At 48.3% G+C, this 15,725-nt stretch overlaps 1 protein-coding gene across 2 annotated transcripts in view; it reads left to right on the top strand.

Annotated features, from left to right (window-relative positions):
* Positions 1 to 15,725, top strand: part of FAM183A (family with sequence similarity 183 member A) — a 47,157-nt gene that overhangs the window by 22,678 nt on the left and 8,754 nt on the right. Inside the window, exon 4 of one of the 2 annotated variants that reach the window (XM_029618159.1) lies at positions 2,135 to 2,260. In XM_029618159.1, coding sequence (XP_029474019.1) covers positions 2,135 to 2,248 — 114 coding nt within the window. In that variant the 3' untranslated portion in view covers positions 2,249 to 2,260. Of the gene's footprint in view, positions 1 to 2,134; positions 2,634 to 15,725 lie in introns of those variants that run through there. The other variant, XM_029618158.1, reaches the window with a different exon arrangement.

The raw sequence follows: 15,725 nt of genomic DNA, 5'->3' as shown, positions 1-15,725 counted from the left end.
CTGCAACAGCATTCATCCTTCTTCTGTCCCTCAGCAGCATCCCTATCTCTACCCCCCCCCCCCCATACATACACACTGCAACAGCATTCATCCTTCTTCTGTCCCTCAGCAGCATCCCTATCTCTACCCCCCCCCATACATACACACTGCAACAGCATTCATCCTTCTTCTGTCCCTCAGCAGCATCCCTATCTCTATCCCCCCCATACATACACACTGCAACAGCATTCATCCTTCTGTCCCTCAGCAGCATCCCTATCTCTACCCCCCCCCCACCTCATACATACACACTGCAACAGCATTCATCCTTCTTCTGTCCCTCAGCAGCATCCCTATCTCTACCCCGCCCCCATACATACACACTGCAACAGCATTCATCATTCTTCTGTCCCTCAGCAGCATCCCTATCTCTACCCCCCATACATACACACTGCAACAGCATTCATCCTTCTTCTGTCCCTCAGCAGCATCCCTATCTCTACCCTCCCATACATACACACTGCAACAGCATTCATCCTTCTTCTGTCCCTCAGCAGCATCCCTATCTCTACCCCCCACATACATACACACTGCAACAGCATTCATCCTTCTTCTGTCCCTCAGCAGCATCCCTATCTCTACCCCCCCCCATACATACACACTGCAACAGCATTCATCCTTCTTCTGTTCCTCAGCAGCATCCCTATCTCTACCCCCCCCCCCCACCTCATACATACACACTGCAACAGCATTCATCCTTCTTCTGTCCCTCAGCAGCATCCCTATCTCTACCCTCCCATACATACACACTGCAACAGCATCCCTATCTCTACCCCCCCATACATACACACTGCAACAGCATTCATCCTTCTTCTGTCCCTCAGCAGCATCCCTATCTCTACCCCCCCATACATACACACTGCAACAGCATTCATCCTTCTTCTGTCCCTCAGCAGCATCCCTATCTCTACCCTCCCATACATACACACTGCAACAGCATTCATCCTTCTTCTGTCCCTCAGCAGCATCCCTATCTCTACCCCCCCATACCTACACACTGCAACAGCATTCATCCTTCTTCTGTCCCTCAGCAGCATCCCTATCTCTACCCCCCCCATACATACACACTGCAACAGCATTCATCCTTACCGGTGGTGGCTCCAAGCTTCTTCTGTCCCTCAGCAGCAATACTTACTGGGGCTCCTCTGCTCTGCAACACTGCACTACTGCTTTTATGCAGGGTCAAGGAGCCGGGCGGAAAGTGCTTCTGATGGACGAGGCTTGCTTGAAATGCATTCACTGCACCTGGTAGCAGGCTTGTTGGTTGCTTAGGAGATGAAACACAGCATGGGTGGCACTGAAGGGCGAGCGCTTTCACTCCTGGAGGGTGGGATCTGAAACACAGTACACCCTTTGGCCCACACTGGCTTTCAGCGGTGGCTAGAGGCCTTGAAACGTTACATCTGCAGCTCTGTAGCAGTTTTTTATTCAGCCTAAAATTAAGGTGAATGTTAATTTAAAACAATAGTCACCTTTGGAAAAATCTGGGACTTTATGGATGAAAATCAGTTTAAACTGAAAACAAAGGCGCCTACATTTAGCCTAGCAAGTCCTGTGCTGCAGCTGCACTCTTATTATAAGCATTAGTAAATATTTGTGTGTTCGAGGACTGCTGGAAGTGAATAAAATCAATCGCGTCAAAATTACGTCAATTTCCTGTATGTTACCCTACCCTTTGTATTGCTCCATGGTGCAACCTCTTCTTTTGTGTCAGGAAGTGAATAAAAGGCATCTATCGTTTTGGATGAATACTTCAGCATAGGTAATGTGGAGGGTGCTAATGGTGGCACTTCCTCCTCTCTACTTTGAATATCTTTTGTTTCCTGTGAAAATCTGGTGACTATCTTTTATTACAATTATTTATTTAGCTTCCAGATGCCAAAATGTAGGTGGAGTAAGTCATGTGACTAGTTTTCATTTAAGGTTGGAGCTATCCTCTATGGACATCAGCTAGGACAATGGCACTGCACAGGGAAGGAAATCAGACATACTAGATGGGCCTTATGACCTTTAGCTGCCATCGTATTCTTTTTCTTACCTGTCACTAAAACCTTCTCATTTTTATTTTACGCTTTTATTTGTATATCTTCTCCAGATAAGCTTGGACCATACTGACTGTCGGTTTAACTTCCATCGCCATAAGACTGAAATTACAGCATACATGGAAGCAGCATGGCGTCAGAAGGAACAGAGCATGAACATGCAGTAACCACTGAAGGAGGTGGACATTCTCTCTCTCCTCCAGAGAAATGCAGTCCTGGAAGAAGCTTCGCTTTGGATTAGCAAGTGATGAGATGGGAAGGGAGGGATACATAGTGCAACTTTCAGTACAGCCTTGTGTTTTGGAGAATTAACTCACCATTAATAGACATAGAAGCCTTGCCTGTAATTTAAGGGATAGAATTATGTGGTAATTGACAGCAGACAAACATCAAGTGGCCCTTTCATTCTGTCCCGGTTAAAACTCTACATGTATAATACTTAAATGTTATAAATCCGTGAGTCATTGCACACCCTCAAAATTAAAACCCAGCAACTCCTCTTCCCCTTATTTCCAAAAAAAAAAAAAAAAAAATGGCTGAAAGGCTTGATTTTATACATAAATTCTCACATGCTGTACTCAGTATTGGACAGTCTTTCCAGTCAAAGCTGGGTCATTTTCATCCCACATCTACCATCTTAGAGATCACAGTAATAAGACATTCAGGGTACAATACGCTAAAAAATGTATTAACTCCCGCTGCAGTAAGCTAATGATATGATAAGAGTATCTTTTAAAAATTGCACTAACCTGAAAATGTGTGCACAAAAATATGCTTAGTATACAGAAACTATGGTTTTGTCATATTTATCAGCACATAAAACATGATGGGGTAATTTTTCAAAACCTGTTACATGTATAAAATCTGTCAGGTAAATTTTAAAAGGAACTGGTGGGCTCCCATAAATGCATTCATTGGGCATGCGAGCAAAAATATGCTCAATTTTATATCAAGTACACACGTATCGTTAAACATATCCCTACCGCATGTAGGTGTGGAGCATTTATGAGCAAAAGTGACCATATTTTGGGGGGGGGGAGAGAAAGCTAGAGCCTCTGTTAGACAGTCTGACATGCTGTATAGCTCCCACTGTAAGAGGGGCATTTTCAACTCAGGGTGAGTTTTGAGGGTGGGGGGCAGTGTTACAAGGGTCTACAGACTCTTTCCTAGCGTGTAGCAGATGGACTCAGGACCAATGGGGTATAGTGAACTCCTGACAGCAGTTGGAGACGGATCAGATTTCAATCTGACGTCAGCCCTAGTACATACACCCCTGCAGGAAGTGCAGCTCTTCAGTATTTTCCATCTCCATAGTAGTTCGGGACCTATACACAAACAAGAAGAAACCATACATCTACAGACGAGCCCCCAGTCGAGAATTCCTGAGGTAATTTCAGAGATCCCTCAGAGGTAGGCCTCGGTCCGGCAGCCGGTTCCCAGCGTGGACTTTGCCCCCGGCAACGGGAGAGGTTGGGAGGCAGCGGGTGCAACACCGAGCGCCCTCTCTCCCCCTGCAGCCGGAGACCGCCCGGAATGAAACCAGGAAACGCCGAGACAAGGTAAGGTAGAAAACTTTCTAAAGGTCTCCGAGGCTCGGAAAACTGCACAGATCGTCAGTCGGTGTCTGTGCTATCGGATTGATCAGCCCCGCCCGGGCTAGACCCCAATCTGATATGAGGGTCCTCCCACATGGAGACCCTCTGAGGTGGTCGTCATATTGCTTGCGTGGTCGCTGACGCCATTTCCCTCCGATCGCTGTCCTATCCGCCTAACTGAGCCGTGCACACAGACGAGCCGGGTGCACAACCTACTTGTGTGCACATCGGCGCGCGCATAAGTGCCCTATGCACAGAGACACATGAGGGGGCCGGGGCGCACAGCCATGTGCTCAACGGTGCCGGGCGCATAAGTTAAATCTGTGCGCACAGTGGCGCGTGCATCTTGTGAGCGCGCATCTCGGCCTACGTGCACATCTTTGGCGCACCCGGAGCGCATAACTAAGCCTCCCGGCGCGCACATTATACGGAGCTTTCTGCTACCCTATGCGCACAAACCATGGCACCACTGGCCAAGGTCAAAGCACAAGCTCTCTGCCCAGCCTGCCACATAAGAGCTGCGCAGCTTGAAGAGGCCACGGCCCTGTGCTGACAGTGTGAGGAGACTCTGGGAGAGCCAGGTCAAGGCCCTCCCCAGCCAGTACAGGAATCCAGATCCACCAATAGTACACCGGACCTCTCAACCCCCAGCGCGAGCCTCCCTCAAACGGGGCTCCCCGGGGCCGCAGCGGCATTTCCTAGGTAGAATTCTTTAAAGCTCTTCACACCTTCGTCCACATGCAACCGGCGCCACCGATGACACAACCACAGCCTCCCCCAGAGGACCCTAACCTCCCAGGGCCCTCTAGGCCCCCCAGAGACGTGCCCCTACCGGCCAAAAGCCTCTCCATAGGGGACACGGACACCTTGGACGAGGATCAAGAATCCCTGGAGGAAGGGGAAATCCCTCCAGGATTTTTTTTACAGAGTTCTAAGGCTCTGGATGATTTAGTTAAACTTTTCCTTTCCACCCAATGCTTAAGCAGTTGGTCACTCGGGAGTGGGAATCTCCGGACGCGACTCTGCGGGTGGGACGGGCGATGGACAAACTCTACCCTTTACCTGAGGAAGCCTTTGATATCCTCAGGATTCCCAAGGTGGACGTGCCGGTTACTGCGGTCACCAAGCTGACACCATTCCTGTTACGGGAGCGATGGCTCTTAAGGACTTACAGGATAGGCAGCTAGAAGTCCTCCTCAAGTGCATTTTTGAGGTGTCAGCACTCTGTGTTAGAGTAGCGGTCTGCAGTAGCCTCATCCAGCGAGCAACTCTTGGATGGGTCCAGCAAATGCTCACATCACAGGTGTTGCCGCCAGAGGAAGCAGATCAGGCGAATAGGATGGAGTCCGCGGTAGCTTACTCAGCGGATGCATTATATGATCTGTTGCAGGCTTCTTCACGCAACATGGCCATTGCAGTTTCGGCTAGACGGCTTCTCTGGCTCCGGAATTGGTCCGCGGACGTTTCTTCCAAAACTCAGTTGGGCAATCTTCCTTTTAAGGGAAAATTGTTGCTTGGAGAGGAACTTGACGCCCTTATTAAGTCTCTTGGGAGAATAAGGTGTATAAATTGCCAGAAGACAAGCCTAAGTCTTCCAGGCCCTTTGGGGCAGCGTGTTACCGTTTCCGAGGGCAGCGCAGATTTCGGCAGTCACGGCCGCCCGCCTTTCCCGCCCGACAACAGACTCAGAGGGCTCAGTCTTGGCCTACTTCCTTTCGTGGTTGGAGGCCATTTCGGGAGGGAGGCTCTCAAGGGGCCACTGGAGGTAAGCAGTCCCAATGAAGGTGTTCCAACCCTCTCCCCGGTTCCAATGGTGGGAGGTCGTCTCTCCCTGTTTCTCGAGGAGTGGGTCAGGATCACGTCGGACCAGTGGGTCCTCAATATCATTGCCCACGATTACGAGTTGGATTTTGCCCACCCGTTAAGGGATCTTTTTCTGATTTCTCCCGCCTGCTCTCTGGCCAAGCAAGAAGTAGTCGGGCAAACCCTGAGTCGCTTGAAATCCCTGGGGGCTATTGTTCTGGTCCCTCCGGAGGAGCGCAAGGCTGGCAGGTACTCCATCTATTTCGTAGTCCCGAAGAAGGAGGGGTCCTTCCGGCCAATATTGGATCTCAAGGCAGTCAACAGAGCACTTGGGGTCCCCAGATTTCGCATGGAGACTCTACGGTCGGTCATTGCGGCCGTCCACTCAGGAGAATATTTGGCCTCTTTGGACCTGACTGAGGCGTATCTTCACATTGGGATACACGAGCGCCATCAGCGGTTTCTCCGGTTCATGGTCCTGGGGGAGCATTATCAGTTCCAAGCTCTTCCGTTCGGCTTAGCGACAGCGCCTTGGGTGTTCACCAAGGTAATGGTAGTCGTAGCAGTGGCCCTCCGGCGGCAGGGGATCTTGGTTCACCCATACCTGGACGATTGGCTCATCCGGGCCAAATTGGAGAGCCTCTGTCGGGAAGCAGTGAACAAGGTTCTACTCCAGCTCTAGTCCCTTGGTTGGGTGGTCAACTTTGCCAGGAGCCAGTTGGTACCATCTCAGGTTCTCAACTTCCTGGGAGCATGCTTCGATACCTCGGTAGGCAAGGTCTTCCTCACTCGGGAGAGGAGGCTCAAGTTAATGGCACAGATCCATCTGCTCAAGTCTCTACCCCTGCCCATAGTATGGGATTATTTGCAGGTACTTGGTTCCATGGCATCTACTCTGGAGGTGGTTCCCTGGGCGTAGGCACATATGAGACCATTACAACACGCATTGCTTTCTCGGTGGGATCCGAAATCGGAGGAGTTTCGCCTGCCTTTGCCACTGATGGAACCAGCCAGGTCCAGTCTCGATTGGTGGTTGATTCTGGCCCACTTGTTACAGGGGATGGACCTGGAGGAGCCGCAGTGGGTAATAGTCACGACGGATGCCAGCCTCACTGGTTGGGGAGCAGTTTGCCAGTCACAATCCGCTCAGGGTCGTTGGACAAGTTATCAGGCGACGTGGTTAATCGATTGGAAACCAGGGCGGTATGCCTGGCGTTATGTGTGTTTCTCCCTCTGGTAGCTCAGTGTGCGGTGCAAGTCTTGTCAGCGCGTCGACGGTAGCCTACATCAACCGCCAAGGAGGAACCAGGAGTCGGTCGGTGGCCTGGGAGACCGAAAGGCTCATGACGTGGGCAGAGCGACATCTGGTCCAGTTGGCGGCCTCGCACATAGCCGGGGTAGACAATGTGCAGGCAGACTCTCAGCCGACAGCATCTAGATCCCAGCGAGTGGAAATTGTCCGACGCAGCCTTCCGGCTAATCACTCGTCGTTGGGTTCCACATCTCGACCAGATGGCAACTCGGACAAATGCAAAGGTGCCCCAGTTTTTCAGTTGTCGGAGAGACCACGGGTCGGAAGGAGTGGATGCTCTTGTCCTTCCGTGGCCTCGCGGCGTACTACTGTGTGTTTCCACCTTGGCCACTAGTGGGCAAGATCATGCGACGGATAGAGAAACCACGTGGGGTCTGTCATTCTGGTAGCCCCAGAGAGGCCCCGAAGGCCGTGCTTTGCGGATCTGATCTCGTTGGCGATCAACGGTCCGGTGCGTCTCACCCACCTTCCGAATCTTCTTCGACAAGGTCCAGTATTTTTCGATTGAGCGGATCGCTTTTGTCTAGCGGCCTGGCTTATGAGAGGAGGCAATTGAGGAAGAGGGGATATTCGGATTCAGTTATTTCTACCCTTTTGCAAGTACGGAAATAGTCCATGTCGTTGGCCTATATTTGTGTTTGGAGAGTTTTCGATTCTTGGTGCCAAGGTTTGAATGTCCCCCCCGTGTCTGGCTGCAGTGGCACACATCCTATCCTTCCTGCAGGAGGGGCTGAAGAAAGGTCTAGCTTGCAGTTCTCTCCGGGTGCAGGTCACGGCACTGGGTTGCCTGCGGGGCAAGATTTATGGTTTTTCGCTGGCAGCTCATCCAGATGTGTCCCTTGTTTTGAAGGGGGCCAAGCATTTGCGCCCACCGGTATGACAAATTTGTCCTGCCTGGAGCTTGAATTTAGTTCTTAAGGGCTTATGTGGTCTTCCTTTTGAGCCCCTCCGGCGGGCTATGTTGAAGGATTTGACACTCAAGACTGGTTTTGTTTTTTTTGGTAGCCATTACCTCCACTTGGCGAATTTCAGAGCTTCAAGCTTTGTCGTGTTAGGATCCGTATCTTCGTATTTCGGATTCCGGAGTTTCGCTGCGGACCGTTCCCTCCTTCTTGCCCAAGGTGGGATCGGCTTTTCATGTCAATCGGACGGTAGAGTTACCGGCTTTCCTGAATTTGGATCAGACTTCTGAGATGGATAAGGATCTGCATATGTTGGATGTGCGCCGGGTTCTCCTTCGCTATCTAGAGGTGACCAATGCTTTTCGATAATCGGATCATTTGTTTGTCTTATTGTCTGGTCCTAGACGGGGACACATGACATCCAAAGCTACGGTTGCTAGGTGGTTGAAGGAGGCCAATTCCTCCACTTATCTTTGTGCTGGGAGTGCCATACCAGAAGGCTTGAAAGTGCACTCTACCAGGTCTCAAGCGGCTTCTTGGGCGGAGAGTGAGTCGGTCTCACCGCAGGAGATTTGTAGAGCAGCCACTTGGAAATCCTTGCATACTTTTGCGAAACATTATCTTGTGGACGTCCGGGATCCGGAGGTAGACTGTTTTGGCAGCAGTGTTCTTCGTGCGGGACTCTCCAGATCCCACCCCAATTAGGGCAGCTCTGGTACATCCCAGTGGTCTGGACTGATCCTGGTACGTGCAAGGAAAGGAAAATTGGTTCTTACCTGCTAATTTTCGTTCCTGTAGTACCAAGGATCAGTCCAGACGCCCGCCCTTGGGCTTTTTGGAGAGTGTTTTTTTTCTGTATGTTTCTTCCTCCTTCTTACCTCGGCAGAGTTCTTTACAGGCATGGGAAGGAATCTTCTTGATATGTTATGCGGCGGTACGGTTTGTTTCTTTTACCACGCATATTGTTGTAGCCACTGGTTGTTATGTTTGGGGATTTGTTCTCCTTTATTGGTTATTCTGCTTTGACATTGTATATACTGAGGGATCGCAGGTGGCACATCAGGTTAAGAGGGGTGCCTTTTCAGGTTTTTTTTCTCTGACTCCCTCTGCTGGAAGGGAGACACAATCCAGCGGTCTGGACTGATCCTTGGTACTACAGGAATGAAAATTAGCAGGTAAGAACCAATTTTCCTTTCGACGTATCAGCTATGTCACCACATATTGCTGCCTGCTGTGCCGTGGTAACACGCACCTGCTTATCCATGACCAGGAACGCAGCCACGCCTGTCGAAGCACTAGAACCAGCGGTATCCTTCCTCACGGATGCGACCTCTGACCTGGTACGCACCTCAGAAGGGGCGCCTCATCCGTAATGGCAGCCAGAAGGCAACTCTCGCTCCGAAGTTGGTCAGCAGATGCGACTTCCAAGACGAAACTCACGAGAATGCCCTTTAAAGGAGCCCCTCCTGTTCGGAAGCGAACTGGAGAAGATGGCCGACAAATGGGGTATTGTATATTTTTGTAATTTTGAGCTTTTATAATTTGATAATCTTTATGTTCTTTTAAATTTAAATCTTTTGTTTTTTTATTTAGTTATGTAAACCGTTTTGATTAAACACTGTTTGTAAAGACGGTATACAAACACTTTTAAATAAAATACCTCGGCTACCGGAGAACAAGAATAAAAGAAGCCAACGCCCCTTGTAATGAATATTATCCTGAGTAGTTGTTTACAATAACAGTATTCCTTCCTATGCACAGAAGTCATCGTGCACTTTTCATCACCCTCTCCCAATTACCTAGGGGCAGAGAATCACAGCCTTCAGACCCTACAAGAGTCCATATCAAGCCCCTCACCCCGTAGGCAGGGGCCAGTCCTTTCGGAACAAACACAACAAGAGGGGAGCCGGCTCTGGTACAGGCCCCAGCTGCACCCCACAAAAAGAATCAGCCGACCCATTCACAGGTCAACAGGAACCTTACTCCCCACCTGAGGATCTTTCCTATCCAAAGTTTTTAGAAAAGATAGGAAATATCCTGCAATTACAAATTCAAAAGGAACCGGACCCCAGAGCTGAAACATTAGGATTGTTAAAAATTTTCGATGTTCCAGGAGAGCCTATGACACTTCCACCTCACCGTCTACTCTTAAAATCGTGGGAGACTCCTCAAACCATACAGGCAGTATCCAGGAAATCGGATATCAAGTTTAGAATAAAAAAGGAGACTCCGTATGCATTCCCACAACTACAACATGAATCTGTAGTTGTAGAGTCCGCTATGCAGCGGTTTAAGAAAACTAAACTACATGCAACCTATCCACCGAATAAAGACCATAAATACCTAGACGAGGTAGGAAGGAAAATATACCAAAATGCTATGCTCACCACACGCATCATGCACCACCAATTTTATATGGTGCAATACCTATATGATTGCATTCAAGCAACTAAGGGCTTACTTTCTACCATTGGTGGACAACCACCTCAAACCCTGCATGACATGGAAGAGTGCATGGAGACCTCCTCAAGAGCTTCCGCAACAGCCATAGCAGCGCGTAGGACAGCATGGCTCCGTTCCAGTTCAATCAGAGAAGATGTCCATGAAAAACTTTCCAATCTACCCTGTACAGGGGATAATCTGTTTGGAACAAAACTGCAGGAAACGGTCGGTAAGCTCAAGGATGAGGCATTAGCAGTTCAATCTTTGCACACGCATACAACTTACCATCCAACAAAACGCTTCTACCCACACCAGCGTAAGTCCTCTTAACGGACGTCGGCCCTTCAGACCATACCACGGGTACCGCTCTCAGCCGTACCAAACCTATCAAAGACAGCCTCACCAACAACCGTCTCATCTCTCTCGTAGGGGCAAATCGCGTTCCCAACGTCAGCAAACGCAACAGCAATCGACTGCCCCTAAACCCGCACAGTCTTTTTGAACATAAAGCCACCATCACTCCACTTACCACCGCCAGGGAGAATCCAATCGTGTTTTTCAGTTTGGAAACAAATAACATCAGATCAGTCGGTACTGGACATTGTGAGTCAGGATTACCGTCTTCAATTTCAAACAAAACCACACCTTCCACAGTTCCCTTCTTTCAGAACTACGCGGGATCATCCACAACTCCAACAGGAGATCTTACACCTATGTCAAGAGAAAGCCATCGTACAACTAACCACGAACAACTACAATCGAGGATTTTATTCCCCATACTTCCTAATTCCCAAGAAATCGGAAGGACTCCGACCCATTCTAGATCTCAGGGAACTCAACAAATTCCTGATCAAGGAAAAATTCAAGATGGTATCCCTGAAGTCAATCCTACCCTTACTGCAACCCAACGACTGGATGTGTTCCATCGACCTGAAGGATGCCTATACTCACATTCCAATCCATCCTTCTTCTTGGCGGTATCTTTGCTTTCGTTACAAACACCAGCATTACCAGTACAGAGTACTACCCTTTGGCCTATCAGCGGCACCCAGCATGTTCACCAAGTGCATGGTAGTGGTGGTGGCTCACCTCAGGCAACAAGGAATGACAATCTTCCCTTATCTGGACGACTGGCTAGTTGTGGCTCCATCACAAGATCGCCTCCTCTGTCATCTCCGTCAAATTCTTCAGTGCTTATACCACTTAGGGTTAGTGGTCAACTTCCGGAAGTCTCACCTGCAGCCAACACAACAGCTGCAATTCATAGGAGCTTATCTGGATACTACCCAATCAAGGGCATATCTACCACAAGACAGGCAAGCACAAATGCGAAGTCTACTGAACAACCTGTTACCGAGACCGTCCACATCCGCCAGACAAATCCTAGTCATTCTCGGCCACATGGCAGCGGCCAATTTTCTAGTGCCAAATACCAAGTTGCACATGAGACGACTACAGTGGGGACTCAAACGACAGTGGAGACAACATTTCCAACCACTCACACAATCAATTACCCTCACCGCAGAAATGAAGAAGGACATAGCTTGGTGGCTCCTTCCGTCCACACTGGCGAAAGGAGCCCTATTCAGACAACCCATGCACAACTCCGTTCTAACAACAGATGCATCGCAAAAGGGCTGGGGGGCGCATCTAGAGATTCACGAGACGCAAGGTCTTTGGTTCTTAACAGAGAAAACGATGCAAATCAATTTACTGGAGCTTCGAGCAATTCGCAATGCTCTCCAGGCTTTTCAGCAATTTCTGCAAGGACGAAGAGTCATGGTCTACACGGACAATCAAGTGGCAATGTTCTACATCAACAAGCAAGGGGGATCGGGTTCTTGGAACCTCTGCAAGGAGGCACTACTCATCTTCCAGTTTGCGCACCAACATTGCATACATCTTCAAGCCACTTACTTGCCAGGTATAGCAAACACGAGAGTGGACAGGTTAAGCCGCATCTTCCACCCCCACGAATGGTCCCTCAATCCGGAGGTGGTACTCAGTCTTTTCGCCAGATGGGGAACACCATCGATAGACTTATTTGCGACAGAACTCAATGCACAACGTCCCAAATTCTGTTCCATTCGCCCAAGTAAGTTCCGGATGGCGCAAGATGCCTTCCTCATCCCGTGGTCGTCTGGTCTGGTATATGCGTTTCCTCCAATTCCCCTGATCACCAGAACAATTCAGAAATGCATAACGGACAATGCTCAGATGATTCTCATCGCACCGGCCTGGCCACGACAGCCATGGTACAGTTATCTCCTACACCTCTCCAGCGATACACCATGGCGACTTCCAAATCGACCGGATCTCCTGTTGCAGGACCAGGGAGCTCTTTTACATCCACTGCATGCATCCCTCCACTTAACAGCGTGGAGATTGACAGGTGGTTACTAACGGAACAAAACGTATCCAGTGACGCCCAACGTATCCTACTAGAATCTAGGAAACCATCCACCAGGCGCAATTACCATTATAAATGGAAAAGGTATACCACATGGTGTGTAACACAACACATATCGCCTATAGATTGTTCACCACAACAATTGTTGGACTATCTTCATACCTTATTCGAAACAGGCTTAGCCACGGCTTCGATTAGAGTTCACCTCAGTGCCATCGCGGCCTACCACAGGCCATATAATCAAGGCACTATAGCAGCTCACCCTTTGCTTGCACGTTTCCTCAAAGGACTACTACACATTAGACCACCCACTACCAAACCAGCAGTTCCTTGGAATATCAATCAGGTTTTAGAACAACTCATGCTTTCCCCTTTTGAACCAATGGAATCGGCGCACATAAAATTCCTTACATGGAAAGTTGTATTCCTCGTAGCAGTCACCTCAGCTAGATGGGTCAGTGAACTACAAGCACTGGTACACTATGAACCATATTTACAATTCTTTCATCAAAAAGTGGTACTTAGAACGCACCCCTCATTCTTACCGAAGGTCATTTCTCAATTTCATATTAACCAAAGTATAGAACTGCCGACTTTTTTCCAAAACCCCATACGACACCTAGGGAAGCGTTGCTTCACACCCTGGACTGTAAAAGGGCGTTAGCTTACTACAGAAATAGGACGACCTCTTCAACACGGCCATCGCAACTGTTTCTTTCCTTCGATCCTAAAGCAACAGGACTACCAGTCTCTAAACGTACCATATCCAGTTGGATAGTCCAATGCATTCAATTCTGTTACGACAAACAAAATAAGCTTCTCTCGCACAAGCCAAAGGCTCACCAGGTTCGTGCCCTGACGACGTCATGGGCTCACCTCAAGAACATACAGCCTATAGACATTTGTAAGGCGGCTACTTGGACTTCCTTACACACATTTACTAGGCATTATTGCCTGGATCAACAAACTTCAGCAGATGCAAGTTTAGGTCAAACAATCCTGCAATCTGCAACAGAGCATACCAAGTGATTGCCACACTCTATCATCACGTTTAAGAAAAACCAAAACAATAATAATACTAAACGTGATTGGGGAGCTTGTGATTCCCATGACAGCATGGCTAATTCAGCCCTGCTGTCGACGGGAAAAAACAAGTTGGCTTACCGTAAACGTTGTTTCCGTAGATAGCAGGATGAATTATCCATGCTGACCCACCCTCCTCCCTGGCAATCACATACTACTTCATACCATTACTGCTTAATCACAGACTGAGGAGAATGGATACTTCCTGCGCGGGAACACACGCGCAGCCGCAGAGGATACAAAAAACCAACCTCTGCTTTATCAAGCTCCGCCTCCCGGACCTGATGGACAGATCATATGACAGCATGGCTAATTCATCCTGCTATCTACGGAAACAACGTTTACGGTAAGCAAACTTGTTTTTTTAGCCAAAAAAATCTTCCTTCAAAAATTAGAAGGATCCATCTGTAGAAAATAGGAAAAAGCATTGGCAAGTTAAATGTAAAACACTGATAAGGCAGGATTTGAAAATAGGTTTTAGCATCTACAGCTAACTTATCATAAAAACTTTAAAAAATATATCTGAAGCATGAAGCCTGAGAGGGAGTTGGTTGGACAGTTAAATGACCAAGGGGTTAAAGGGGGCACATAGTGAAGATAAGGCCATTGCAGAAAGATAAATGAATTCTTTACTTTGATGTTCACTAGTGAAGATGTCAAGGAGATACCAGTTCCATAAACTGTTTCCAAGAGTGATGATTCAAATGAACTGAACCAAATCACGATGAACCTGGAACATGATGTAGGCCAGATTGACAAACTGAAGAGTAGTAAATCACCTGGACCGGATGGTATACACCCCAGAGTTCTGAAAGAACTAAAAAATGAAATTTCAGATCTATTACTAGTAATTTGTAACCTACCATTAACATCATCCATGGAAGGTGGCCATTGTAACCCTTTTAATTTAAAAAAGGCTTCAGAAGTACTCCAGAAAACTATAGAGTGGTGGGCCTGACTTCAGTGCCAGGAAATATCGTGTAAACTATTCTAAAAAAACAAAATCACAGACCTTTAGATAGACATTGCACCTTGAATAGTGTGTGCAATTCTAGTCCCATCTCAAAAAAGATGTAGCTGCACTGGAGAAAGTACAGAAAAGAGCAACCAAAATGAGGAAAGGCTAAAGAGGTCAGGGTTGTAAAGCTTGGAGAAGAGATGGTTGAGGAAGGATATGATAAGAGATCTACAAAATTATGAAAGGACTTGAAATAAATGTAAAATGGTTTCTTTCAGATAATACAAACACTAGGGGGCAGTCCATGAAGTTAGCAAGTAGCACATTTAAAACAGATTGGAGAAAATTCTTTTTCACTCAACGCACAATTAAACTCTGGGATTTGGAAGGCAGAACCCCAATGTGTAAGAAATGTGGGCAAGATGGCGGCGTGAGCAGTCACGGAAACGCTGAGCTTCATTACCTGCACTATTTCAAGCAATAAAATGCCTGCATAGCGAAAAGGAAAGCTCCGTGTCTTTCCTTCGGAACCGGAGATTTCCACAACACAGCGATTAATAACTTCTTTTGCGCCTACAAGGACATTCTCAATGGGAGGTGAAGTAACCGCTGTGGGAGCTAGCGAGGGAGCGCGGCTCTCACCTGGTGAAGTCACCTTGAGCCCCCTGGATCTTCATTTGCCCGAGATTGCTTCGATCCCCAGCTTCTCTCAGGCAGCTGCGTCGCAGAGCCATGACGAGCCAAGCGCAACAGCAGCAGGAGGAGGTCAGAGGGCAGAGGACGCCGAAGCTCTGTTACAGCCCTCAGAGAGCTCTGGAGTATCAAGAGAAGTCGTCTTAACTTGTATGCCTCCCGTGTCGACTCCTTTACGGGAGAGGGAGACTGAGTCTCTGGAAGGAGGGACTGCTGCCATCGGTGGGGAACTTCAGCTGGCTGGAATATCTCCTGTGGTGAAAGCGGGTGAGTTTTATCAGCGTCCCCGCTTTCAAATGCCCAATAAGCCAGAAAAGATCACGCTGGAAGCGATATGGGACCTTATGGCTGCATTAGTGAAGTCACTCGGGGAGTTTCAGGACAGATACGATATGGTTAATCATAAGTTGGATGTACATGACACACAATTAGAAGAAATCATCCTA

This window comes from Rhinatrema bivittatum, chromosome 10, assembly GCF_901001135.1.
Source record: "Rhinatrema bivittatum chromosome 10, aRhiBiv1.1, whole genome shotgun sequence".
In the NCBI taxonomy this organism is placed as follows: domain Eukaryota; kingdom Metazoa; phylum Chordata; class Amphibia; order Gymnophiona; family Rhinatrematidae; genus Rhinatrema; species Rhinatrema bivittatum.
Note: the sequence above shows the minus strand (reverse complement) of the source record. Positions and strands in the feature narration are given on the sequence as shown.